This window comes from Phocoena phocoena, chromosome 3 (genome assembly GCF_963924675.1).
Source record: "Phocoena phocoena chromosome 3, mPhoPho1.1, whole genome shotgun sequence".
Taxonomy (NCBI): domain Eukaryota; kingdom Metazoa; phylum Chordata; class Mammalia; order Artiodactyla; family Phocoenidae; genus Phocoena; species Phocoena phocoena.
Genome location: NC_089221.1, coordinates 157,412,781 through 157,440,717, shown reverse-complemented (window position 1 = coordinate 157,440,717; position 27,937 = coordinate 157,412,781). Strand labels below are relative to the sequence as shown.

General features: G+C 47.0%; 1 protein-coding gene and 1 pseudogene across 1 annotated transcript; one reads left to right on the top strand and one right to left on the bottom strand.

Annotated features, from left to right (window-relative positions):
• Positions 1-10,750: 10,750 nt before the first annotated feature.
• LOC136120343 (E3 ubiquitin-protein ligase rififylin pseudogene) lies at positions 10,751-11,423 on the top strand (annotated as a pseudogene).
• Positions 11,424-15,434: 4,011 nt separating this feature from the next.
• IBA57 (iron-sulfur cluster assembly factor IBA57) lies at positions 15,435-27,331 on the bottom strand. Its single transcript, XM_065875393.1, has 3 exons — positions 26,991-27,331; positions 16,264-16,607; positions 15,435-15,826 (listed from the first exon to the last, which is right to left on the bottom strand). The coding sequence occupies exons 1-3, from the start codon at positions 27,329-27,331 to the stop codon at positions 15,435-15,437; spliced, it is 1,077 nt and encodes a 358-aa protein (XP_065731465.1).
• Between the last annotated feature and the right edge of the window lie 606 nt (positions 27,332-27,937).

Genomic DNA, 27,937 nt, shown 5'->3' with positions numbered 1-27,937 from the left:
CTTGCTTGGAAATGCATCAAAAATTAAGAAAGGCCAAGGGGTAGGGGGTGGCTAGAGGATTAGGGTGGGAGATTGATACCCAAAGGAAAAAGCACAGCAGAAGCTCATTGCAAATTGGGCATGTCCAAGGAGTGTTTACTGCAAAACTCTCAGTTTCCTGGTGCTGGGAAAACTGTACAGCTACATGTAAAAGAATGAAATTAGAACACTCCCTAATACCATACACAAAAATAAACTCAAAATGGATTAAAGACCTAAATGTAAGGCCAGACACTGTAAAACTCTTAGAGGAAAACACAGGCAGAACACTCTATGACAGACATCGCAGCAAGATCCTTTTTGACCCACCTCCTAGAGAAATGGAAATAAAAACAAAAATAAACAAATGGGACCGAATGAATCTTAAAAGCTTTTGCACAGCAAAGGAAACCATAAACAAGATGAAAAGACAACTCTCAGAATGGGAGAAAATATTTGCAAATGAAGCAACTGACAATGGATTAATCTCCAAAATATACAAGTAGTTCATGCAGCTCAATATCAAAAAAACAACCGAATCCAAAACTGGGCAGAAGACCTAAATAGACACTTCTCCAAAGAAGATATACAGACTGCCAACAAACACATGAAAGGATGCTCAACATCACTAATCATTAGAGAAATGGAAATCAAAACTACAATGGTCAGAATGGCCATCATCGAATATCTACAAACAATAAATGTTAGAGAGGGTGTGGAGAAAAGGGAACCCTCTTGCACTGCTGGTGGGAATGTAAATTGATACAGCCACTATGGAGAACAGTATGGAGGTTCCTTAAAAAACTAAAAATAGAACTACCATACAACCCAACAATCCCACTACTGGGCATGTACCTTGAGAAAACCATAATTCAAAAAGAGTCATGTACCACAATGTTCACTGCAGCACTATTTACAATAGTCAGGACATGGAAGCAACCTAAGTGTCCATTGACAGATAAATGGATAAAGAAGATGTTGCACATATATACAACGGAATATTACTCAGCCATAAAAAGAAACAAAACTGAGTTATCTGTAGTGAGGTGGATGTACCTAGAGTCTGTCATACAGAGTGAAGCAAGTCAGAAAGAGAAAAACAAATATCATATCCTAACACATATATATGGAATCTAAAAAAATAAAGGTTCTGAAGAACCTAGGGTCAGGACAGGAATAAAGATGCAGATGTAGAGAATGGACTTAAGGACACGGGGAGGAGGAAGAGTAAGCTAGGACGAAGTGAGAGAGTGGCATGGACATATATACACTACCAAACATAAAATAGATAGCTAGTGGGAAGCAGCCGCATAGCACAGGGAGATCAGCTCGGTGCTTTGTGACCACCTAGAGGGGTCAGATAGGGAGGTTGGGAGGGAGACCCAAGAGGGAGGGGATATGGTGTTATGTGTATACGTATAGCTGATTCACTTTGTGATACAGCAGAAACTAACACACCATTGTAAAGCAATTATACTCCAATAAATATGTTTTAAAAAACCCTCACTTTCTGTGTTAGATATTTTCAAAATAAAATGTTGGAGAAAGCATGTCTAAACATAAAAGGGGAGGAGGGATCAGCATCCGCCAGCCTCCACTCAGATATGCTGGGGGCTTCAGGTACAAGCTCTTGGTACCGGCCTCTTACAATGGGGTCTCCATCCAACTCAGTCTCAGATTTCCAACTTGATAATTTTTCTCAAATCTATTTATAAATACTCCTGGAACCAGTGCCAAGAAAAGAACGCAGCACAACTGGCTGAGTGCCACCCACTAGGGGGTTAGCATCCTGCCCATGCCCATAGTGAACCATGAAATCTGAAATACAAAGAGTCAAGAGGAAATCATCCCACAAGACTTATCTGCAAGATGTGTATCAAAATATTATCATCTAAAAAAGAGAGAGAAAGCACAAAGAAAACATATCGAATGTCCATCTGTGGCCTAGTTGAGTGAACCAAGTGATATCCAAATACTGGAAGCCACAAAAAACATCCATGGTGATGACAGAGGGATAAGTGCTTATGAAATGTGGGGAAAAAAAATACAGACGCAAAACTGACATATTAAACATAGAAAGACCTCAACTACACAGAAGCAACACAGAGATAAACCCGGAAGAAAATGGGACAAAGTAAATATATATTTTTAAAGAGAGCTTCTGGAAGATCAAGTTACCGCAACACCAGGTGGAAAGAAATGAAAATGGGAAGAAGAAGAAATGGGACAAAGTAAATATATATTTTAAAAATATATATTTTTAAAGAGAGCTTCTGGAAGATCAAGTTACGTGCAACACCAGGTGGAAAGGGGAACATGGCAAGGAAACACAGCAGTCCGGTGGGAAGAGAGGGGTTTTTTCCAGAAAAGGCTGGGCAAAAGGAGAGTGCAGACCTGGCCCCCCTGCCTCCCATGCAGCCCCCAGGATTCTCTTCCCACTCCTATTGCCCTGTTAACTAAAAATACTTGGTTTTGTTGCTCCTCTGCTTTTCAGTTTTTTACTTCTTTAATTTCTGTTTATTATTTACTTTCTTTGAGTCTATTATGTCGTTACTTTGCTAACTTCTTAAGTCAGAGGCACAACTGTTTAAACTTTTGGTCTTTTTAAATAATATGACTAAAGCTATAAAGTTAACCCTAATATAAACCCACAACCAAATTTTGTTGTGTTTTCATTGTCATTTCATTTCTAAGTAGCTGATAATTTGTGATGACTTTTTTCTTTGACCCATGAGGTATTTAGATGTGACTTTCTTAACTTTCAAGTGATGAAGGATTTTTAGTTATCTTTTTATTGGTATCTTTTTAGGTAAAATTTGGTCAAAGGATATGGTCTCTATGAAACCAATTCTTTGAAAGTTGTGGAAACTTTAGGGTTGAGAACAAGGACATGTTCCATGTGTTTTTGATAGGAATGTGTACTCTTCAATCACTGAGTGCAATGGTTGATAGATGCTTTAGATCAAGCTTATTGATTCTGTTATTATCATCTTGTCTTTACTGACTTTTGTTGATTTGCCGATTAATGAGAGAGGTTTCTGTGTTTTTTTTCTCTGACATCAAATATGTGGTGCCTTTTCCAACAACCAACTCTCCAATTCTCTGACTCCAACCAGGTGTCCAACAGTTCAACCCAATTCTGAGACTAAGTTCCTGAGTTAGTGGTCAGACCCCACAGGTTCAAGGACTCAGCCCACAAGACGGCCCCCACTTCAAATGCCAATTGCCATGAGGCGCCCAGGCCATCAACACTTCTGTCCAACCTGGCTACAAATTCAGGGGTTCCCATGACCCCCTCCTCAGATTCGATTAATTTGCTAGAGTGACTCAGAACTCAGGAAACACTTTACTTAGGTTTACTGGTTTATGACCTGCGTTCCAGATATAACTCAGAAACAGCCGAATGGAAGAGATATGTAGGGCAGGGTATGGGGGTTCAATGCATGGAGCGCACATGATCTCTCCAGGCACCACCCTTCCAGCACCTCCGAGTGTTCACTGGCCTGGAAGTTCATCAAATCTTGTTCCAGAGTTTTTATGGAGCTCAATCTCCAGACCCCCTCCCTCCCTGGAGGTTGGGGTGTGACTGAAAGTTCCCACCCTCTTATCACTTGGTCTTCATGGTGACTGGTCCCATTCTAAGGCCATCTATGGGCCCACCCTGTGCCACCTCATTAGCACAAACTCACTCCCAAATTAGGCATTATAAATATCAACTTTCAGATTCAGCATTTTAGATTTATCCACATATTTACCTTCCCCCCCCCCCCACGCACATTCATTCTAATCTTGCATTTCATATTTTCCCTTATGGGATTTCTTCTATGGGACTTTCCTTCTGCCTTATTCTTTTTTTTTTTTTTTTAATTAATTTATTTTTGGCTGCGTTGGGTCTTCGTTTCTGTGCGAGGGCTTTCTCTAGTTGCGGCAAGCGGGGGCCACTCTTCATCGCGGTGCGCGGGCCTCTATCGCGGCCTCTCTATCTATTGCGGAGCACACGCTCCAGACGCGCAGGCTCAGTAGTTGTGGCTCACAGGCCTAGTCGCTCCGCGGCATGTGGGATCTTCCCAGACCAGGGCTCGAACCCGCGTCCCCTGCATTAGCAGGCAGACTCCCAACCACTGCGCCACCAGGGAAGCCCTGCCTTATTCTTGAGAATATTTAAATTCTAAACTTTTTGTTTGTTTGTACAATTCTGCACCTAATTCCGATGTGTAGGTTCTCTCCCCACACCAGGCAAGTCTCCAATACCACTTGGGTATCCCACAATTCAACCCAATTCTGACACTATCTACCTGGAGATAGCATCAGAGCCCACAGGTTAAGGGCTCAGTCCCCCAGGACTGCCCCCTCACCACTTCAGACAGCAATCACAAGTCTAAGTTATCACCTGTGCTTCTGACCAACTGGCTATAGATAGGTTTTTACAACCCTCCTTGGGTTCAATTAATTTGCTAGAGTGGCCCAGAGAATACAGAGAAACATTTTACTTAGTAGATTACTGGTTTACTATTAAAAGATATAACTCAGGAACAGCCAAATGGAAGAGATGCAAAGGGCAAGGTATGTGTGCCCTCTCTGGGCATGCCACTCTCCCCAAACCTCCATGTATTCACTGACCTGGACACTCTCCAAACCCCATCTTTTTGGGGTTTTATGGAGGCTTCATTGTAAAGGTATGATTGATTAAATCATTGGCCTTTGGTGACTGATTCAAGCTCCAGCCCCTCTCCCCTTCCCAGAGGTCAGCGAGTGGGATTGAAAGTTCTAACCCTCGAATCACATGGTTGAGTCCTCTAGCAACCAGGCCCCATCCTTCAAGGCTTTCTAAAAGTCACCTCCTTAACATAAAGTCTGGTGTGGTTGACAGGAGCTTGTTATAAATATTAACACACCTCTATCACTCTAATTACTTAGGAAATTCCAAGAATATTAGGAGCTCTGTGCCAGGATTAAGGACAAGACCAAATATATATTTCTTACTGAAAACCACAGTTATCTCAGATGAAAATGTCTTATTTCACCTCATTCGTGAATGACAGTTTTGGGTGTACAATTCCAGGCTGATAGTTATTTTTCTCTCAGTACATTGAAGGCATTACTCACTTCCCTTCTGGCTTCCACTGATGCTTTTGATAAACCAATTTTCTTTTTTTAAGATTTTTCTCTCTACCTACTTTCAAGATCTTCCCTGTGTCTTTGGGATTATGGACTTTCATTAAGATGTGACGAGGTAGAGCTACAGACCCACTGGGCTTCCTGAGCCTAAGAAGTGACAACTTCCATCAATTCTGGAAAATTCTCAGCCATTATTTCTTTCCTCTGCCCCATGTTCTTTTCTCTCCTTCTGTAATTCCACTTAGATAACTATGTTATTATACTAAATCTTCTCTCCCTTCTCCCATCTCTTACTTTGTATCGTATTTCCCAATTCTTCAGAAAATACACCCATGGACTTTTTTTAAAGAATATATTTTTATTTCTACAAGTTCTCTTTGATCTGTTTACGACCTGCTTAATCGTCTTTATAGTCTCTTGCTTCTTACTAATATTTCAATGCCTTACTTTATTCCTTTAAATATACTAAATACACTTATTTTTTATGCCTGGTTACTCCAATATCTGAAAGTTTGTAGGTTTGATTCTATGATTTTTCTGCTGACTCATGTTTCTTTTTGGGTTAAATTAGTGTTTCTGGGATTTTTGGGTTTTTAACAACAAAGGTATATCCCTTAGAACTTATTCTCTGTAAAACCTGAGTTGGATAAGGGCTTGTAAAGAAAGGTTTACACTTGCATTTGCCCGGTTTCTAGAAATACTACCACCCAGTGCTATCTTTTTTTTTTTTTTAACTATGACATACTTTCTACAAAACAAACTAAAGCAAATAGGAAAATCAGCAAAAACCTTCCCTAGTATCTGCACCAGTTCTCACAGTGATCAGTGTTTATGAAATTGGAAGCAAATGTAAAGATTAAACACTGACTGATCCCCCTCTGGGTAATGTGCACAAGAAGGCTGGCTTTAGAGCTCCTGAAAGTCAGAGCTTCCTGCAAGCTCCAGCGTTTCTGTGAAAACTGACTTGGTTGTCCAAGAAAAGTAGTACTTCTGTCATATGGCAGTCTCCTTTTAAAAGCACTGAGGTAAAACACGGAATGTGCATTTCTTTGGATCTGAACCAAATATTTTAAGGTCACAGTTACCTGGAGAACCCTGAAGACATTTACAGGACACATGATCTCCAAGCAGCATTTCAGTCGGAAGCTGCCTACGCTTAAAACACCATTGGCCACCTCCTTTCTCATTTACTTTATGGCTCCCACATAAGGTCACATGTCAGCACAGTGGCTCATGCTCAGGCCAAGGGACTGATGTCCCATAAATACCACTACCCAGAGAAGACACTTGGCTCCCAACTCTGGGCATCCACAGACAGTGAGAAGCCCTGAACAGTTTTTTAATATACTATATTCTTTTAAAGATTTTTTTTTTTTTTTTTGCTTCACCGGGTCTCAGTTGCAGCACGTGGGATCTTCATTGCGGCATGCAAACTCTTAGTTGTGGCATGCATGCAGGATCTAGTTCCCCGAACACGGATTGAACCCGGGCCTCCTGCATTGGGAGTGTGGAGTCCTATCCACTGGACCACCAGGGAAGTCCCACCCTGAGCGTTTTTTAATTCACAGCACAGATACTGGCAGCACCCTGGGCCAGTACATGGGCCCCTGTGTCCTTTATTTATATGTCATGAAGACCTACTCCATTCTGGTCCAGTGGATGCCCTGCCTTTTTAATTTTGTTCACTCCAGGAGACTGAACCTCAGAACGGTGCTGCTCATCCAGCCTGACCACCTGCTCTCAGTTTGGGGGAACGGGAAGGGGTCAGAACTGCCTGGCTGTTTCCTTCCCTGAGGGGAGCCTCACCTCACTGGGCTGGCCAAGCCCTCAGAGCCCCCCATGTCTCAGTCACCTTCAATTTCCCAGTCCTTCTCTGTGCCCCATCTTCCCCTCAGGCTCCCAGCATCTCCCCACCCCCCAGCTCCACTGTCCCCACCTCCTCCTGGAGTGACTCCTGGCTGCATCTGGCTGCAGGTTCTTGGAGGGGATACTGCTGCTGCCCCAACACCAGGATGGCTCCTTTGTCACTCAGTCATCCCATCCCAGCTCTGTGGGAACTGCTCACATGCCTCACAGGGACAGGCCTGTCTGCCTTTTGCCCTGGGTCTGCAGACCACAGCTCAGAGTCACCAGGGCCCAATCTCCTCTGGACTCGGAGCTCCATCACAGGTCCAGGCCTCTGAGGCCTCTTCCCTTCTTGTCAGTCCAGCAAACTGAGAAACTCTGCTAAAGTCTTTTATCTGGTGTGCACAGGGAAAGCATCTCAATGTATCTAGTTTACCCAAAACCAAGTCCCAGCACCTTCCACTCAAAATAAAAACACAGTGATCCAAAACCTATGGGATGCAGCAAAAGCAGTCCTAAGAGGGAAGTTTATAGGAATACAATCTTACCTCAGGAAACAAGAAAATAAAAAACCTAACCTTACACCTAAAGCAACTAGAGAAAGAAGAACAAACAAAACCCAGAGTTAGTAGAAGGAAAAAAATCATAAAGATCAGAGCAGAAATAAATGAAACAGAGACAAAGAAAACAATAGCAAAGATCAATGAAACTAAAAGCTGGTTCTTTGAGAAGATAAACAAAATAGATAAACCTTTAGCCAGAGTCAACAAGAAAAAAAGGGAGAGGACTCAAATCGATAGCGTTACAAATGAAAATGGAGACGTTACAATGGACACCGCAGAAGTACAAAGGATCCAAAGAGACTTGCAACTGTATGCCAATAAAATAGAAAACCTGGAAGAAGTGGACAAATTCTCAGAAAGGTACAATCTCCCAAAAGTGAAGAAATATGAAAAGACCAATCACAAGTACTAAATTGAAAATGTGATTTAAAAACGCCCAACAAACAAAAGTCCAGGACCTGATGGCTTCACAGGTGAATTCTATCAAACATTTAGAGGAGAGTTAACACCTATCCTTCTGAAACTCTTCCAAAAAATTGCAGAGAAAGGAACACTCCCAAGCTCATTCTACAAGGCCACCATCATCCTGATACCAAAACCAGACAAAGATACCACAATAAAAGAAAATTACAGGCCGATATCACTGATAAACATAGACGTAAAAATCCTCAACAAAATACTTGCAAACCAAATCCAACAACACGTTAAAAGGATCATACACCATGATCAAGTGGGATTTATCACAGGGTTGCAAGGATTCTTCAATCATATGCAAATCAATCAATGTGATACACCACATCAACAAACTGAAGAATAAAAACCACATAATCATCTCAATAGATGCAGAAAAAAAGCTTTTGACAAAATTCAACCCCCATTTATGACAAAAACTCTCCAGATGGGACTTCCCTGGTGGTCCGGTGGGTAAGAATCTGCACTCCCAATGCAGGGGGCCCAGGTTTGATCCCTGGTCAGGGAACTAGGTCCCGCATGCATGACAAAACTAAGAGTCTGAATGTCGCAACTAAAAAGCCTGCGTGCTGCAACTAAGACCCAGCACAACCAAAATAAATAAATATTAAAAAAAAACCTCTCGAGAAAGTGGGCATGGAGGGAACCTACCTCAACATAATAAAGGCCATATATGACAAACCCACAGCAAACATCATTCTCAATGGTGAAAAGCTGAAAGCATTTCCTCTAAGATCAGGAACAAGACAAGGATGTCCACTCTTGCCACTTTTATTCAACATAATTTTGGAAGTCCTAGCCATGGAAATCAGAGAAGGAAAAGAAATAAAAGGAATCCTAATTGGAAAAAAAGAAGTAAAACTGTCACTCTTTGCACATCACATGGTACTATACATAGAAAATCCTAAAGACCCTACCAGAAAACTACTAGAGCTCATCAATGAATTTGGTAAAGTTGCAGGATACAAAATTAATACACAGAAATCACTTGCATTCCTATACACTAACAATGAAAGATCAGAAAAAGAAATTAAGGAAACAATCCCATTTACCATCACATCAAAAAGAATAAAATACCTAGGAATAAACCTATCTAAGGAGGCAAAAGATCTGTACTCAGAAAACTACAAGATACTAATGAAAGAAGTCAACGATAACATAAACAGATGGAGAGATATACCATGTTCTTGGATTGGAAGAATCGATATTGTCAAAATGAATACACTACCCAAAGCAATCTACAGATTCAATGCAATCCCTATCAAACTACCAATGGCATTTTTCACAGAATTATAACCAAAACGTTTACAATTTGTATGGAAACACAAAAGACCCCAAATAGCCAAAGCAATCTTGAGAAAGAAAAACAGCTGGAGGAATCAGGCTCCCTGACATCAGACTATACACAAAGCTACAGTAATCAAAACAGTATGGTACTGGGAATTCCCTGGCAGTCCAGCAGTTAGGACTCTGCGCTTCCATTGCAGGGGGCACTGGTTCAATCCCTGGTTGGGAAACTAAGATCCCACATGCCAGTGGTACAGCCAAAAACAAACATAAAACAAAAAACAAACAAAAAGTAGAGTACTGGCACAAAAACAGAAGTATAGATCAATGGAACAGGATAGAAAGTCCAGAGATAAACCCACACACCTACGGTCACCTAATCTATGGCAAAGGAGGCAAGAATATACAATGGAGAAAAGGAAGTCTCTTTTGTTCGTGGTGCTGGGAAAACTGGACAGCTACATGTAAGAGAATGAAATCAGAACACTCCCTAACATCACACACAAAAATAAACTCAAAATGGATTAGAGACCTAAATGTAAGGTCAGATACTGTAAAAGTCTTAGAGGAAAACATAGGCAGAACACTCTCTGACATAAATAGCAGCAAGATCTTCTTTGATCCACCTCTTAGAGTAATGAAAATGAAAACAAAAATAAACAATTAAACTTAAATACTAATTAAACTTAAAAGCTTTTGCACAGCAAAGGAAACCATAAACAAAACGAAAAGACATCCCTCAGAATGGGAGAAAATATTTGCAAAGAAAGTGACTGACCAGGGATTAATCTCCAAAATATACAAACAGCCCAGGTAGCACAATATGAAATAAACAAACAACCCAATCAAAAAATGGGTGGAAGATCTAAATAGACATTTCTCCAAGAATGACATACAGATGGCCAAAAAGCACATGAAAAGATGCTCAACATCGCTAGTTATTAAAGAAATGCAAATCAAAACTACAATGAGATATCACCTCACACCAGTCAGAATGGCCATCATCAAAAAATCTACGAACAGTAAGTGCTGGAGAGGGTGTACAGAGAAGGGAAATCTCCTACACTGTTGGTGGGAATGTAATGTAAATTGGTACAGGCACTATGGCGAACACTATGGAAGTTCCTTAAAAAACTAAAAATAGAACTACCATATGACCCAGTAATCCCACTCCTGGGCATATATCCAGAGAAAAACATAATCTGAAATCAAACATGCACCCCAATGTTCACTGCAGCACTATTTACCATAGCCAGGACATGGAAGCAACCTAAATGTCCATCGACAGAGGAATGGATAAAGATGTTGTACGGCAAACTCCTGGGGCTGCCGTGAGGATGTCGTGACCGCCCCTCAGCCCCAAGATGCCGCCAGGGCACAGCCCACAGCTCCCCTGACTGAGGTGTACACAGGCAGGATCCGGCCTCTCCCCTCCCCTCCCAGATTTTATGTGGGCAACCTGCTGCAACTGGTTCTGCCTGGATGGACAGCCTGAGGCAGCCTCACCACCCCATGAAGCCAGGTCGCAGGCTTATTCTATCCCTGGGTACAGCTCCTTCCCTTCCCCCACAGTCTCGGAACCAAGCTGCAAGGCCTGTGGGGCGCACTTCACAAGCGTGGCCAGGAAGGCCAATGGCCATGTGTCTCAGGACCAAGAGGAACCCATCTACCTGGAGAGCACAGCCAGAGCACCTACTGAGGGTGGACGCAGACCATCAACTCAGAGGATAGCTGAGGCTGGAGGGCCTCTCTGTCTGACCTGACCAACCGGAGGACGTTGAAGGTCTAACTGTGTGGCATCTCAAAGAGATCCTGGCTCACAACTTCATCAACTACAAGCGCTGCTGTGAGAAGTGGGAGCTGATGGAGGGTGACGTGGCTGTACAAGGGTCAGAAGGGACTCCAGCAGCTCGTGTGTGGTGTTGAAGACCAAAACAGGGGAGCAGGGGAGCAGTGCCATCCAGCCTGGAGGAGAACCTGTGTCGGATCTGCATGGACTCGCCCATAGACTGTGTTCTGCTGGAGTGCAGCCACATGGTCACCTGTACCAAGTGTGGCAAGTGCATGAACCAGTGTCCCATCTGCCGGCAGTACGTGATCTGAGCCGTGCATGTCTTCTGATCCTGAGGGCTTCTACTGGCTTCTTCAGTGCTTTACAGGGACATAGCTCGAGATGTCTGGGCCCACAGTTAGCCAGCTTATAAAGGGGCAGGCTAACAAGAAAATCTGCAGTGTTCCTAAGACCAGGGCAAGCAAAGATGCTGTGTGACCTCTGGGCATGCCTGTCTTGCTTCAGAGGCGCACCTTGTGTCTGGCAGAGGCCAAGGCCAGTGGGAACTGGTACAGATCACACAGGCAAGTCCCTGTTTCAATGATCTTGGGGTGATGATGGTAACTGATGAAGCGAGGACTTTCTGGAATTTGGACCATATCTTCCTCCCTTCCTCTGAGAACCTAAACAGTTTCACCCTTCTTCCTGTAGCCCGCCCATCCCCCTGAGCTGCGTGCCTCTGTTTCACCCACCAGAAGTCCTGGTAGAAATGGCTCTCTTCTTCCCCAGCACATCTGGATTCATTTCTGGTCCCTCCAGCTTTCTGTGCTTTAAGCAACCTTTGCTAAAGTCTGTTGCTGCATTACCTAAAATCCATGTGCTTCTTCAGACCAAAAAGGCGTTAGCTTACGAGACCAGTAGTGATCCTCCTTAGGATAGAATTTGGACCAGTAAACTCATTTCTGGTGAGAAATGAAACACAAATGCTACTGAAAAAAACTTGAAGTCGTTAAGAGTTGCTTCCTTAAGTGCTGGGATTGGAAGCTATCAGTCTCCTGACCTGCCCTTGGCAGTCAACAAAGCATCTGGCTTTCAAACTGCTGGGAAATTCCAGCCTCTGTGCAAGAGATGGTGCATGGATCATCTCTTTTTCTTCTCTTGGGGCCTGACTTGGTGCCATCCTTAATTTTAGCTTATGAGAAAAAGGAAAGCGTTGGGTGGAAGTAATGGCTTTCTGCTTGGCTTGACTTCTCCAACAAACAGCCTTAAACCACTTTCCCCTGAGCATGAGGTCCCTCCTTCCCATAGAGGTTTTAAACATGGTCTCACTGAAGGCACAGAGACTTAGGCAGAGAGAGCCTCACTCTTCTCTAGCCAGATTTCTTATGAAGTTCCTGGACACTGAGTATGTAAAACACAGCACCTAACAGGTATCAGAAGGTACTGAATGAGGCTGGATTCAGCCCTTGAGCAGACAGCTAGAAGTCTTAGTTCCCCAGGTTGGTGGGGACTCCCTACTCCCATTTCCTTTCTCAGCCTACCGATTTAGGGTCAGGAAGAAGCCTTCTCTAAGCCCTTTAGGAAGGGCCATACAATGAGTAGGTGATGTTTCTGAGCCCTCCTAGGGTCTTTTCACCACCTAGTAGTCTTTACTACTAGTCTTTTCACCACTAGAAGAGCTTAAGTTTGCTGGAGAAGCTTAGCCAAGCACAAACATACATACTATGTACTATCAGAAAAGCTGTATGTGCCCCTATTACCACTGGATGAACTATGCAAACCCTTAAACACCTGAGAGCCTTGGCAGTCATCCCCACCCCTTGCAGCCAAGATCTCTCAGACCAGAAGAACCAATCATGACTTTGGAAAGCAGTGGGAAACCTCTAAGGGAACCTGTTTATTGGTACAGACATGCTTAATGCTTTCTCTCCATCAACCACTAATCCCCCTTTGGGGGAGTGAAATAATTTTATAAAGTAGTTGTCAGCTGAACACTGGATCATCTACCTTGACATTATACCAAGTCCTGGATGATTTGATTCTTGGCTACAGCCTTTGTAGAAACTGGGGGAATCAAGAGATTTCCCTGTAAAGACATCATCTTTCACCTTTCTGCTGGACAGTAAATACTACAGTTTACAGTGCCTACCAGATTAACAAAGGATTCAGCTACTCAATTCCTCTGTGAAACAGGTCTACATATATGCAGCTCAGTTACAACCTAGCGATAACTTCAGGGCAGAAGCTGGCTGTCTCCCTACTTAAAACTTGCTTTCTCTGCTGAGGCCTTACCTCTCCCTACCTCCCAATTTCCCTCTTAGACATGAGTTAATAATATTCTGATGGTCGGTTTGTAACCTCAGTAAGAATTAGAACTGATGTCATTTACTCATTTTGGAGAAAGAACTTGCCTTGAAGTCTTCTAACCTCTTTTGGTGAAGGTTTCCATTTAGGAAAAAAAGGTGCCCCTGCCTTTTTTGTATCTCATTACTATACCAAATAAAAGTTGGGAATTCTAAGATCCCAGTTCAGTAACTGTCTAACCTAGGTAGAAAACTTGATTTTTATCCTTGAATGCTCTCTCCTGCCCATCATGGAGCCTTGGTCTTAATTATGATGGAAACATCTAATTCTTCCATTATTCCATGGCTTTTGCTGTGATTGTTCTGAGATTTCAGTTGAGACTTGTTTTAAAAGACATGGACAGCTCACTGGTTCATAATACATTGGAATAGCTGGATCCCAACTAGTAAGAATAAGCTGTGCAGGAATTAGTGCTCAATATATATTGTAAAAATTTGTTGAAATCTTTAAAAAAAATGTACATATACACAATGGAATATTACTCAGCCATAAAAAAGAATGAAATAATATCATTTGCAGCAACATGGATGGACCTAGAGATTGTCATGCTGAGTGAAATAAGTCAGACAGAGAAAGACAAATATCATATGATATCGCTTACATGCGGAATCTTAAAAAAAATGGTACAAATGAACTTATTTACAAAACAGAAATAGAGTCACAGATGTAGAAAACAAACTTATGGTTACCAGGGTGGGAAGTGGGGAGGGGTGGGGGAGAGATAAATTGGGAGATTGGGATTGACATATACACACTACTATATATAAAATAGATAATAAGGACCTACTGTATAGCACAGGGAGCTCTCCTCAATACTATGTAATGACCTATATGGAAAAAGAATCTCAAAAAGGGTGGATGTATGTATAACTGATTGCTGTACAGCAGAAACTAACACAACACTGCAAATCAACTATACTACAATAAACATTTTAAATAAATAAATAAATAAAGTTAAGGGGGGAAAAAAAAAACCCAGAGTTCCACATGGGGCAGTTGTGCGTCACACTTTAATAGCCACTCTGAGGCATCAGGTAGGACACCCAGTAACCACGAGATTCACACTGCAGTGGGAAAATGGAGGTCAGTGGTTTAAAGTGGGGAAGTAAGTCATCCCCTTACTGCAGAGACATGACTACATCAGAAAAACAGCAGCAAGTAAGCCAAGCAGAAACTCCTCTCTGCACCCTGGGCACTGCCGTCCCAGGGCAGCCACTCCTCCCCTGAGCTCATGAGGGCTATGGTGGGGAGAGGGGGCTGCCAATGCCATTGTGGGGCCGAAGCTGTGGAGATGTGCTACCCTGGCATAAAATGGTATTGGGGCTCCCCCAGCTGGCACCCCTGAGCAGAGAGATATACCTTGGAGGGCTCAGGTGGATGTCAGCAGTGCATGTGCCTCCACTCACAGACACCGCCACTCCACCTGGCCCCAAGAGATTCCCACCCTGAGACATGCCCCCAAGTCAACATGGTAAGACCATTCCCAGAGCCCACTTGCCCCTTCAGCCACCCCAGACACTGAGAAGCCTCCTTTCCAGGCCTGACCAGGCAGGCTTAGAGGGGTGTGGACAGCCCAGAGGCATCCTGGAGCATCCTGCCCTTGGCTGATGGATGAACTACCTCTAGATCTATACGGTTCGGAATCTCATCCAGGGCCTGGTGGAAGCTGGGCCTCTGCTCAGCACAGAGGCAGGCGCAGGACTCACTTCTACCCACCCTCAGTCCTCAGGAGGGCTCCTGATGCTCCAGCCACAAAGCCACCACGAGAGGACAGCCAGCCTCAGCACAGGACCCTCCACAGGAAGCATGATAGGCTGGGAACACCGGGGCTGCAGCAGCATGCCCCACCATGCCCGCAGCTCTGGGAGGCCCACGTATACTTGGGGACCCTCCAAGGGGGTATTCTCTCAACTGGGCCACCCTAGGAAGTGGGGGCTGGCCTACAGGGTGCAGCAGATAAACAGAGGCCTTGTACAGGACTGCAGGGACATCCAGGGCTACTTAGTGGATGTGGGCCACCAGTCTGGCACAGATGCAGTTAGGGCCACAAGGCCACTCTCAGAGGTTCTGATGTGGAGAGGACCCTTGATTTTCTCGGACCGCAACAGAGCCAGACCCACGTCCCCCAGGCCTGCCCTGTACTTGCCGGCTGCCTGCCCCGACTTGGTGAGCACAGAGGTGCCAGGGGCAATGCTGCCCACGGGGAGGGGGCCTGAGAGCTGTACTGGGAAGAGGCGCTTTCGGATGACACCCATGTGGTGGGTGCGAGCCGTCAGCTCCTGGCCAATGTAGCAGCCTTTGGTGAAGCTGACGCCATTCATGAAGGCCAGGTTAGACTCCAGCGGTAGGGCTACTCCTGGGGGCAGGTCATGGACCCCCTCGGGAACGCCTGTAGAGGTAGGGAGAGGCTTGGTGAGACTAAGGTGTCCTCCAGAGCTGGGGACTCAATCAAGAGTGGCCGGGGGTACTGGCCTGTAGGAGTCCCACCACCTGACCCACCACAATCCTCTGGGTCCTTCCTAGAACCCCTTCTTGTCCCTCCCCATCCTCCAGGTCCCTACTCTAGCCCCTGGCTCTGGTCCCTGGGTGAGCACCTTGGTCTGGCCCTCAATACTACCCACTAAAGAAGTCGACCCTACCCCTGACCCCGGATCTCTGCTCTCTACCCTGGCTCCTCCCAGTGCCTGGGCTCACCACACAGTTTCCCCAGGGCTCTGTGTCACACCCCTCCGGTCCCTTCCCATCCCACCCTGTCCTTCCTCTGCCCCCATCCAGCACCACTCCTCTACCCCCGACCCTTCCCCAGGTCCAACCCCATGTCCATACCTTGCTGGTACCGGTGTCGGTGATAATCCTGGAGGTCCCCAAGACGGCCCCCGAGCACCAGGGCTGAGCCCTCATCCTGGGAGAGGAGCCGCCAGCCCATGCGAGCAGTCCGGGGATCACGGGTGAGGATGGTGGTGCACTCGGCCTTCTCCTGAAGCAGCACAGCCCTGCCGGCCTCCTTAGGGGCACAGGGCAGCACGGCCCACACCCGCAGCTCGGGGCATGGCTCCACGGTGACCCTCCGCCGGATCTTGTGCAGCACCAGGTGCCTCTGCAGCGCATCCAGCACTGCGCTGTCACACTCCAGGAGGAAAGTGGGCTGCTCGTGGGAGCCCTCAGGGAGCCTGCGGGGAGAGGAAGGGGTGCATGGGGGCGGGCACGGCACACCGTGGAAAGTGCATGGAGTCAGGCCGCGGCCATACGTGGCTGTGCCTCCCAAGTGCACCTCGGACCACCTAGTAAAGCTGCACAGCACAGCCATGTGCTGGAGACCTCATGGCACCACCCCTCCCCGCCCAGGGAGGAAACCCCAGGAAACAGTCTGGCAGGTGGAGGAGAGGGCTTGGCCCAACAGGTGGGAAGCAGGGCCCTGGGACCACGGCGGTGTCTGGTGCGCAAGGTGAGGCGGAAAGGCACAGACGGCCACACTGAAGTCCAGGATTTGTCTCCTCCAGCCCTGAGAAGCCACTGAGAAGCCAAGGGTCCTAAGGCAGGGCACACAATGGATTTCAGGAGGGAGGTGGGCAGGCAGGAAGAGCTGGGAGGACAGCAGACAGCTGACGCAGGTGAGGTGCATGGTGAAGCCACACCCTACCCCTGCCCACCTCCCACCTCCCCTAGGGAGGCTCCGCAACCTGATCAGGGCTCCAGAACCATCCTAACCCTCACTTCAGGCAGCCCACATCCACGGAATGACCCCAGATCCTGTTGTCATTGACGGATGGATGATGGGGCCCTTACAGACAGATGAGCACAGAGGAGAGACCAGTGCACCATCAGACATGGTGGAGGGGCCCTAAGTGGAGACATCCAGGACCCAGAGTACATGGCTGGGGTCCTGGTTATAGATGTGGCTTGAGCAAGGACCCGCAGCTGGGTGGGAGCTGAGACACAGAAGCGGGTAAGACCTTCCAGGAGCACATATAAGACAGAAAGGTCATCAGCTGGTACCCCAGACCCCTCCTCCAGAACCCATCAGCTGTGCCCCCAACCCCCTCCCCAGGCAGGAAAGGGTTAACTGCTGCCCTGGAGCAGCCAGTCACCCCCCGAGGAAAGAGCTACAGAGGCTTGCTTGGTGGGTTCACCTTACAGCACAAACCCTGTCATGTCCATGCATATAACTATCAGCCACGGGTCCAATAAGGACAGGGACAACCAGGTGGAACACAGCAGGCTGTAGCAGCAAGTCAGGTTAGCACCTCACCTTCCAAACAGTCCTCAAAGAAGGTAAAAAATGAGATCAGCTGAGGGGTGGAAAAAGGATCATTTACGGATGGAATTAAAATGCCAGAAAAAAACAGAAGAGTTCAAAGGCGCTGCCTCAGATAACCACATGGAATGAAGTTCAAAGTCACTTATCATGAAACAAAGGCAAATTAAAACCACGATGAGATACCACGGCACAACTACCAGAAATAAGAACATCCAAGGCAGTGACGATGCAGAGGAGCTGGATCATTCAGCCTTGCTGGTGGGAACGTAAATGGAACAGACATTCTGGAAAATGGTTTGCAGTCCTTTATAAAACTAAACATGCAGCTGCCACACAACCCAGCCATTGTACTCCTGGGTATTTATCCCAGAAAACACCCCAGGTGTTCACATAAAACCTGTGCATGAATGTTAGAGGCATTTTTATTCTTAACAGCCAAGAAATGAAACCAAAATATCCTTCAGTTGGTGAATGGTTAAACACACTGTGGTCCATTCCCTCAATGGAATATTACTCAGCAGGGAAAAGGAACAGACTACTGATGAAGCCAAAGGGCATCAAGGTGAGTGAAACCCAATCTCAGAAGACTCTGTTTGTACGATATTCCTGAAATGACACGATCGTAAAGATGGAGAGCGAGCAGGGCTGAGGGGATGGGAAGGGCAGTATGCCCACAGAGGGCAGAAGGGAGCCTGATGGTAATGGAGCAGCTCTGCCTTGATCGAGGTTACACAGGTCTACATGTGTGATCAAATCAGAGCTGCACGCATGAGAGCACGTGGAAATCTGGGAGAACCTGAAGGTGCCCTGTGGCTGGCCCATGTCCGTCCCAATTGTGACCCTGGACTATAGGAGGCAAGATGAAGCCACTGCAGGGACTGGGTGAAGGGTATATGGGACATCCCTGTTCATTTTTTTGTGGCTTACTGTAAATCTATAATTATTTCGAAATAAAAAGTTAAAAAGAAAGAAGAAAAAGGAGCTGCCTCTGGAGAAAATTGGTCCATGCCGGTGAGAAGGAAGACAGCAGTCGGTCAATTTTCATCAAAAGCCTTTTAATGTTATTAGGTTTTTTAACCATGTGCAGGTACATTTTTATTTTTTATTTATTTTTTATATCTTTATTGGGGTATCATTGCTTTACAATGGTGTGTTCGTTTCTGCTTTATAACAAAGTGAATCAGTTATACATGTACATATGTTCCCATATCTCCTCCCTCTTGCGTCTCCCTCCCTCCCACCCTCCCTATCCCACCCCTCCAGGCGGTCAAAAGCACCGAGCTGATCTCCCTGTGCTATGCGGCTGCTTCCCACTAGCTATCTACCTTATGTGTGGTAGTGTATATACGTCCATGCCACTCTCTCACTCTGTCACAGCTAACCCTTCCCCCTCCCCATATCCTCAAGTCCATTCTCTAGTAGGTCTGTGTCTTTATTCCTGTCTTACCCCTAGGTTCTTCATGACATTTTTTTTTCTTAAATTCCATATATATGTGTTAGCATACGGTATTTGTCTTTCTCTTTCTGACTTACTTCACTCTGTATGACAGACTCTAGGTCTATCCACCTCATTACAAATAGCTCAATTTCATTTCTTTTTACAGCTGAGTAATATTCCGTTGTATAACTGTGCCACATCTTCTTTATCCATTCATCCGATGATGGACACTTAGGTTGTTTCCATCTCCTGGCTATTGTAAATAGAGCTGCAATGAACATTTTGGTACATGACTCTTTTTGAATTATGGTTTTCTCAGGGTATATGCCCAGTAGTGGGATTGCTGGGTCATATGGTAGTTCTATTTGTAGTTTTTTTAAGGAATCTCCATACTGTTCTCCACAGTGGCTGTATCAATTTACATACATTTTTATTTTTTTAATCTCCGATAAAGGAAGCAGACAGAAACAGTATGAAATACTGGCAAGGGGAGGAATTGGGCATGGGTGGACAGAATGTGAGGTTGTAGGGGAGAGTAAACCTTGGAGGGAAGAGGGAGAAATGAGGGTAAAGCCATACCCAAGGAGGGAGGAGGCCCAGCATGGGGAGGGCCCTGAGAAGGACTGGTGAAGGGACCACCAGAATGCCGGGGTAGACAGGCCCCAGGCTGATGCCCCCATCTCACTCACGGGGTGGATGTTCCACGGGGTTCAAGACAAATTGGGTGGGGCAGGGCCAGGCTCTGGGCTCAGACACTTTCTGAGCTACCTGTGCAGATGGCCATATGCCATTCAGCCCCTCAGGACCAACAAAGCTTTAATGCACCCCTGCTCCCCACCACCCCACATCAGACTGTCTGCTGCCCCTGCTGCAGTTGAGTAACAGGGGACAGGTCAGAAGAAGAAGGGGTGAAGTAGGGTGAGCCTGTGCTCAGGGCAGCTTTCTTGGCTGGCATGGCCAATGTGTGGGCTGGAGCACTCTCTGTGGGGCCATCCTGGGCACTGCTGAGCACTGAGAGCACCCTGGGCCCAGGCCACTAGAGGCAAGGAGCATCCACGCCTGAATGACAACCACACATATCCCCAGACATCACCAAGTGCCCCTGAGTAGAGCTGCCAGATAAAACATAGGATGTCCAGTCAAATTTCAATTTCAGAAAACAGTGTAATGTCTTTAGTAAATGCATTTCCCAAACACTGCGTAGGTCACCTCCTAAAAAGTCACCCGTGCCTGTTTGAAATTTAGCTGGGCAACCCACAATTTTATTTGCTAAGCCTGGAAGCCCCTCCTAGGGGTACAACCGCAGCAGCAGGAAAAGGAAGGTCGAGGGGCACCTGCAGCCTCCCCAGCCGGCCTGGCGGGCAGGACCTGGATATAGCATGTGGTGGCAGTGCAATCCCAGGTGTCCATCCTCGCCCACCCTCCTGCCCAGGACGCAGGCTGTGAAAACCCAAAAAGGGAGGGTCAAGCCCACCTAACTCCTCATCCAGAACTCCCAGAGTGCCCTCCTCCAGCAGCCCAATGCCCTGCACAGTACCTGACACCCTGGTACCCACCACCCCCGTAAACACAGGGACCTCACTCCTCGAGTGCAGACCTGGATCCAGCTCTGCCCAGGGTCAGGGTCTTCACACATAAACAGACCCCCTCAGGGGCACTGCAGGTACCAGGTCATGAGGCATGGGGCACAAGGGGGCTAGCAGGTAAGGGACACACAGGTGCACAGAGACCAGACCCAAATGCCTGTCAAGGAGTGGTGGCACTCACCAGGGGCCTTGGACTGCTGCAGGACTGTACATGGAGGACCCTGTCAGGCTGGCATACTCCAAGTCACCTAGGGGAACAGCCTACAGTGTGCCCATGGGGGACTGAGTATATGGAGCCCTATACGCTCCCCACAAGGCAGGAAGAGGACAATCCAGGGGCCCACAGATCATGGCCACAGCAGGAGGGCAGAAGAGACGTGGGTTAAATGGAGGCTCAGTGGGGTTGCCATAGGAACCATGAGGTCCTGGGCAGAGATGCACTAGCCCCACTGCCCACCTTCCCTCTGCTGGGTACACACATACCAGGAACCTGCTGAGACCAGACTCAGCATGGAGCCAGCTGAGATGAGCACCAGGGGAACCAGGCATGGAGAGAAACAAGTGAGCAGTGGACCATCCGAACCCTCTCCAGGCAACCCTGGCTGGATGGCCCCCAGAGACACCCCCCAGAAACCCATAGACAGAGACTTCAGTGTGTCCCACAAAAGCCAGAGCAGCCCAGGACCAAAACCTGGAGTATCTCCTCTGCAGCCAGCACTTAAGGCCTCCATCATGAAGACAGAGGCCCAGGAAGCAAACACATGGTCAGAATGAGGAAGGACTTTCAAAACACAAAGCCTCGGGCTTCCCTGGTGGCGCAGTGGTTGAGAGTCCGCCTGCCGATGCAGGGGACACGGGTTCATGCCCTGGTCGGGAAGATCCCACATGCTGCGGAGCGGCTGCGCCCGTGAGCCATGGCCGCTGAGCCTGCGCATCCGGAACCTGTGCTCCGCAACGGGAGAGGCCACAACAGTGAGAGGCCTGCATATCGCAAAAAAAAAAACCACAAAGCCTCAGCTGAGGGGGTGAGGAGTCAAGCCACAGACTGGGAGAAAAGGTTTGAAAAGTCACATCTGACAAAGGACTGTCACTCAAAATATACAAAACCACTTACAACTCAAATAAGGAAACAAACAACCTGATTAAAAATGGGCCAAAGACCTCAACAAACACCTCCCCAAAGATAGGTGGCAAACAGCGTACGAAACGATGCTCCACGTCATATGTCATCAGGGAAAAGCAAATTAAAAAAACAACAAGCTACCATTACACACCTATTAGAATGATCAAAATCCAGAACACTGACACCACCAAATGCTGGTGAGGTTATGGAGCAACGGAAAGTCTTCATTCATTGCTGGTGGGAATGTAAAATAGTACAGCTACTTTGGAAGATATTTTGGTGGTTTCCTACAAAACTACACATATTCTTCCCTTACAATCCAGCAATCACACTCCCTGGTATTTACCTAAAAGGAGATGAAAACTAACCGCCACACAGAAACCTGTACACAGATGCTTATAGCACCTTTATTCATAATTGCAACAATATGGAAGCAACTGCTGAAGTCCTTCAGTAGATGGATACATAAACTAGTACATCCAAACAATGGACTATTATTCAACACTAAAATGAGCTATCAAGCCCTGAAAAGACATGGAGGACACGTAAATGTATATTACTAAGTGAAGGAAGTCAATCTGAAAAGGCTGCATACTCCGTGATTCCAACTACGTGACATTCTGGAAAATGTGAAACTATGGAGACAGTTCCAGATCCAAAAAGATCCTTTCAGTGGTTGTGAGGAGTTAGGAGGAAGGGAGGGTTGAATAGGTAGAGCACAGAGGATATTTAGGGGTAGTGAAACTACCATATATATTATAATAGTACATACACATTATTATACATTTGTCCAATTTGTCCAGCACCAGCAGTGAAACCTAATGTGAATTAAGGACTCTGAGTAATTTTGGTGTTAATGCAGGCTCGTCGACTGTAAATAACATACTACTTTGGAGGAAGAGGTTGATAACGGGGGAGACTATGCATGCGTGGGGGCAGAGAGTATATAAGAAGTCTCTGTACATTCCCCTAAATTTTGCTATGAACCTAAAATTGGTCTAAAAAGTCTACTTTTTCTTTTTTCTTTATTTTTTTGGCCACGCCACATGGCTTGCAGGATCTCAGTTCCCTGACTAGAGATTGAACCCAGGTCATGTCAGTGAAAGCTTGGAATCCTAACCACTAGGCCAACAGGGAACTCCCTATAAAGTCTACTCTAAAAACAAAAAGCTTGTTGGTAGGAATGTAAATTGATACAACTGCTATGGAGAACGGTTGGAGGTTCTGTAAAAAACTAAAAACAGAACTACCGTTTGACTCAGCAATCCCACTACTGGGCATATACCCTGAGAAAACCATAATTCAAAAAGAGACATATACCACAATGTTCATTGCAGCACCACTTACAATAGCCAGGACATGGAAGCAACCTAAATGTTCACTGACAGATGAATGGATAAAGAAGATGTAGCCCATATATACAATGGAATATTGCTCAGCCATAAAAAGAAATGAAATTGAGTTATCTGTAGTGAGGTGGATGGACCTTGAGTCTGTCATACAGAGTGAAGTAAGTCAGAAAAACAAATAATGTATGCTAACACATATATATGGAATCTAAAAAAAAAAAAAAAAAAGGTCATGAAGAACCTAGGGGCAGGACAGGACGCAGACCTACTAGAGAATGGACTTGAGGACACGGGGAGGGGGAAGGGCAAGCTGGGACAAAGTGAGAGAGTGGCATGGACATATATACACTACCAAATGTAAAACAGATAGCTAGTAGGAAGCAGCCGTATAGAACAGGGAGATGAGCTCAGTGCTTTGTGACCACCTAGAGGGGTGGGAGGGAGGGAGGCGCAACAGGAAGAGATATGGGGATATATGTATTTATACATTTATATATGTATAAAGCTGATTCACTTTGTTATAAAGCAGAAACTAACACACCGTTGTAAAGCAATTATACTCCAATAAAGGTGTTTAAAAATAAAAATAAATAAAATTGATTAGTTTGAAAAAAGAAACAAAATTGAGTTATTTGTAGTGAGGTGGATGGACCTAGAGTCTGTCATACAGAGTGAAGTCAGAAAGAGAAAAATACCATATGCTAACATATATATGGAATCCAAAAAAATGGTACTGATGAACCTAGTGGCAGGGCAGGAATAAAGACATAGAGAATGGACTTGAGAACATGGAGCGGGGAGGGGAAGCTGGGGGCGAAGTAGAGTAGCATCGACATATGTACACTACCGAATGTAAAATAGTTAGCTAGAGGGAAGCAGCAGCATAGCACAGGGGAGATCAGCTCGGTGCTTTGCAATGACCTAGAGGGGTGGGATAGGGAGGGTGGGAGGGAGGCTCAAGAGGGAGGGGATATGGGAACATGTGTATGCATGTGGCTGATTCACTTTGTTGTACGACATAAACTAACACAGCATTGTGAAGCAACTGTACTCCAATAAAGATCTATTACAAAAAAAACAAAAAGCTAAAGCTTTATCTGAGAGATGCTCCTACATCCGGACCAGGGCGCACTGAGGAAGGAACAACTCAAGGATGGGAAACTAGAAGCGTGACAGTTTTAATGAAAAATTCCAGGAAGTTCCCTGGTGGTCTAGTGGTTAGGATTCCAGGCTTTCACTGCCCTGGCCTGAGTTCAATCCCCAGTCCGGGAACTGAAGTCCTGCAAGCTGCGCAGCTGGCCAAAAAAAAAAGAAAAAGAAAAATTCCAGAGAGAAGATGCAGAGAAAACACCAGGCAGAGAGCAAGCACGAAGAAAACAGGAAAGTCCCAGGCTCCCAGGCGGGACAGCCAGTTGCCAGTGTGTCCCTCTCCCCAGAGAGCAGACCTCGGTGAGATCAGATGTAGGTAAAGGGCCAAGAGCAACCAGGAGGGGAAGGATCACATCCCATGAACTACCAGCAGGCATCAGACCAGAACAAAGGCATAGCGATGGGGTGGAAGGCCAGCAGGACTGGCACCCCATGCCCCAGATTAGAACTGGGAGAGAGAAATCTGGACATTGTTTACCAAGCCCCCAGGCCCAAGAGCAGCCATCTGAGGGAGTCTTCTCATGTCTTCTCTCCTCTAACTGCTCAGGAGAAGTGGGACCACTAACTCAGGCTGTCTCTTTCTGATGGAATGAAGACCCCACCCCACCCCTCGGGGCAGCACTCCCCACAAAGGACTTTGAGTTGGAATCTCAGAAGAGCACCTGGGGTCAGGGGGCGTCATCACAGTGCACCCCAATTCCTTTAGCACACAGACAGCAAGTGGCACTGTGATACCCCATTCTCAGGAATTAACAAGAGAGAGAAAAACAAACTCCTCTGTAGGACAAATCAGGGCATCCACAATGTGTGGAAAGAGCCACCACACACATGCTTGGTGACAAGAACTGCTGGCCCAGCAGCTAAGCAAAAACGCTTCAGACCTGAGGAAAAGTATGAAGAGAAAAAAACCCCTAGAAACAAAAAAATTTTACACTGTAGAGTGACTTACGAGGATATAAAATTCATTATAACAAGAATGCAAAGGCATAAAGATGTAAAGGCAGACTGGAGACTCAAGGAAGAAAATTTGGGGACCAAAACAACATCATTACAACAGATAGATTAACTGAAAATTACTGACACAGAGGGTTTAAGATAATCAAAGAACACAGTTTCTAAAAGAGATTAAAGCAACTACTGGGAAGGTAATAATTACATAAAACAGATAATGACAACAAACCTTTTCTGTAAAGAACCAGACTGTAAATAATTTAGGTTTGCAGCCACACTGTCTCTACCACATTATTATATTACTAATTATACTTTTGCCATTGGAAAATGAAAGTAGCCATACAGTATACAAACAAATGGGCATGCAGCATTCCAATCAAACCTTGGTCAAAGTATGACCAAGGGTCATACTTTACTGAGTCCTGTTCCAGAGTCATACAGCCCACCAAGTGCCCAGCAACATGACGTGAAAGAAGACCCAAAATACAACACATTGTCATAACACTTCAAGGCATCAGGATGAAAAAGAGCCCTGAAGAGTGTCCAAAGAAAAAGCAGTCACACACAAAGGCTCAAAAATAAAAAGGCACCAGGCTTCTTGACAGCAATGCCAGTTGTGGCTTCAATGTTTTCAGGGACGATTTTCAGCCTAGAATTTTATGCCCAGCCAAGCTCAGGTAAAACCATTTGAAGGAGTCAAAGGTCCACCTGAAGTATCCTACCTCTCAACAAGGCACTAAAGAACATACTCCTCCAGCAGGCAGGCACTGAGGAAGATGCAGACAAGAACCCACAATAGAAGAGGGACATTGGAGTTTCCAGGGCAGTTTCAGGCAGAGCAACGACCTGCAACTGCATGAGAGGTTCTAGAAGAACCTCTGAGAAAGTCTGAGAAAGCTAAGCAAGTGAAAACCGAAAGCTCTATAGCTCTAAAGGCCACTGACTTGGCTTGTCCTGGTGACCATCACAGAAAGTCATGATAAAATCAGCACTGACTGATGTAAAACACCAAACGCTAATAATCACTGAATACGGAGAGCTAATAATCACTGAATCACTGAATTGGACAGAAATGTGTGTACACTGGAGAACTCAGGAAGTAGTGGCACAAGCCAGTAGCGCAGAGACTGCTCCCTGCAGTGTGGCTCCAGGTGCCAAGACCCCTTCTCCGTGCGGTGGGTCTGAGCAGGATCAGAGGCCAGGAGCAGGGACGCCCAGGCCCTCCCATTGGTGAGTGTCACTGGCCCATCCCTGGGTGCAGGCTCCAGCTCACCTATGGCTGCCCTGCCCCGGTGCCCTCCCCCAGGTGCCCATCCCCAGCCCACCCTGTGTGCGGGTCCCCAAGTTCCCTACCCTGGGCGCGCCTCCCATCCTCAGGCGCCCTCCCTTGGAGGCCCACCTCGGCAAACCCTATGCACAGGTTCCCAGGTGTCCCTTCCCCTGGATGCCCTGTCCTGCATGTCCTCTCCTGGATGTCTGTCCTGGGCCATTGGTAGCCCTCCCCTAGGTGCCCTGCCTCTGGGTGTCCTTAGTTCCGCCCCCTGTCCGCCCCTCCCCGGTGCCTACCCCTCCCGTGAGAGCTCTCCATGGGAGCCCATCCTCCAAGCCTTCTCATGCCCGCTCCTGGGTGCCCTTCCCCTGGGTGATACCCCCTCCCCTACCCCGGTCCCCCGGAGCCTGCGCCCCAACCCGCTCTCACCCGTAGAGAATGACGTCATAGAGGGTGCGTCCCTGGACGTTGAGAAAGTGGGCGTAGCCCGAACGCGCCGAAGTTGAAGCCTCGCCGGCCGCAGGACCTGGAAGCGGCAGCTCATTGGTCAGCAGACCCAGGAGAAAGGGCGCAGAGTCCGGCCCACGCACGCGTACCAGGGCGCGCTCGTCCAGTAGGAAGCAGGCCCACGCCGCGCTGCCCGCGGACTCACCATGCTGACTGCAGGAGTTGTGGCCCAGGCGACGCCTCGGGGCAGCGCGCAGCCGCCAGCTCCAGGCCCGGCCGCCGCGCCCTGGAGCTGCACCCCGAAGCAGCGCTGCGGCCGCCATCTTGGGGACGAGTGAGGCGGCGGGAAGGGGCGGCCCGGGCGGCGGCGCGAGCGGGCGGGCGCGCGCCACAACACCTTGGAGGCGGGCGAGTGGAGCGTGCGCGGGGCGGAGGTGGGGGGGGGGGGGAGGCGGTGCAGGCGGGCCCCAAAACAGCCCCTGACGGCGGGCGGGCGAAGCGTGCGCGGGGGCGGAGTGTGTGTGAGCATGCGCGGGCTAGTACCACAGCAATCCCTGGAGGCGGGCGAGCGGTGCTCGCTCGAGTAGCCAGGGTGAGGGTGGGCGGACCTTGCGCGGGGGCGACGCCTCGGGCTGTCACTCCCCCGCCCACCTATCCTGAGCTGGCTTCTGCTCCTGCAGTTGACCTCCTCCTCGAGCCTCAGAGAAGTTTCTGCTTGCTTTATAGTGGTGAGCCGCTCATAACCTAAACTTTACCACCTTAACCATTTTTGGGTGCACATTTCAGGGGCATTAAGCGCGTTCACACTCTGTTGCAGCCATCCCCATCATCCAGAACTTTCTCACCTTCCCATACGGAAACTCCACCCCCATCAAACGCAGATCCCTATCTACCTCCCCAGTCCCTGGGAACCCCATTCCACTCTGTCT

Coding starts and splice junctions, on each gene's coding strand:
- IBA57 (XM_065875393.1), bottom strand. CDS start 27,331: ATGGCGGCCGCAGCGCTGCTTCGGGGTGCAGCTCCAGGGCGCGGCGGC. Junction 16,608..26,990: donor TATGACGTCATTCTCTACGG/GTGAGAGCGGGT, acceptor CTCTCCCCGCAG/GCTCCCTGAGGGCTCCCACG. Junction 15,827..16,263: donor CCGACACCGGTACCAGCAAG/GTATGGACATGG, acceptor CTACCTCTACAG/GCGTTCCCGAGGGGGTCCAT.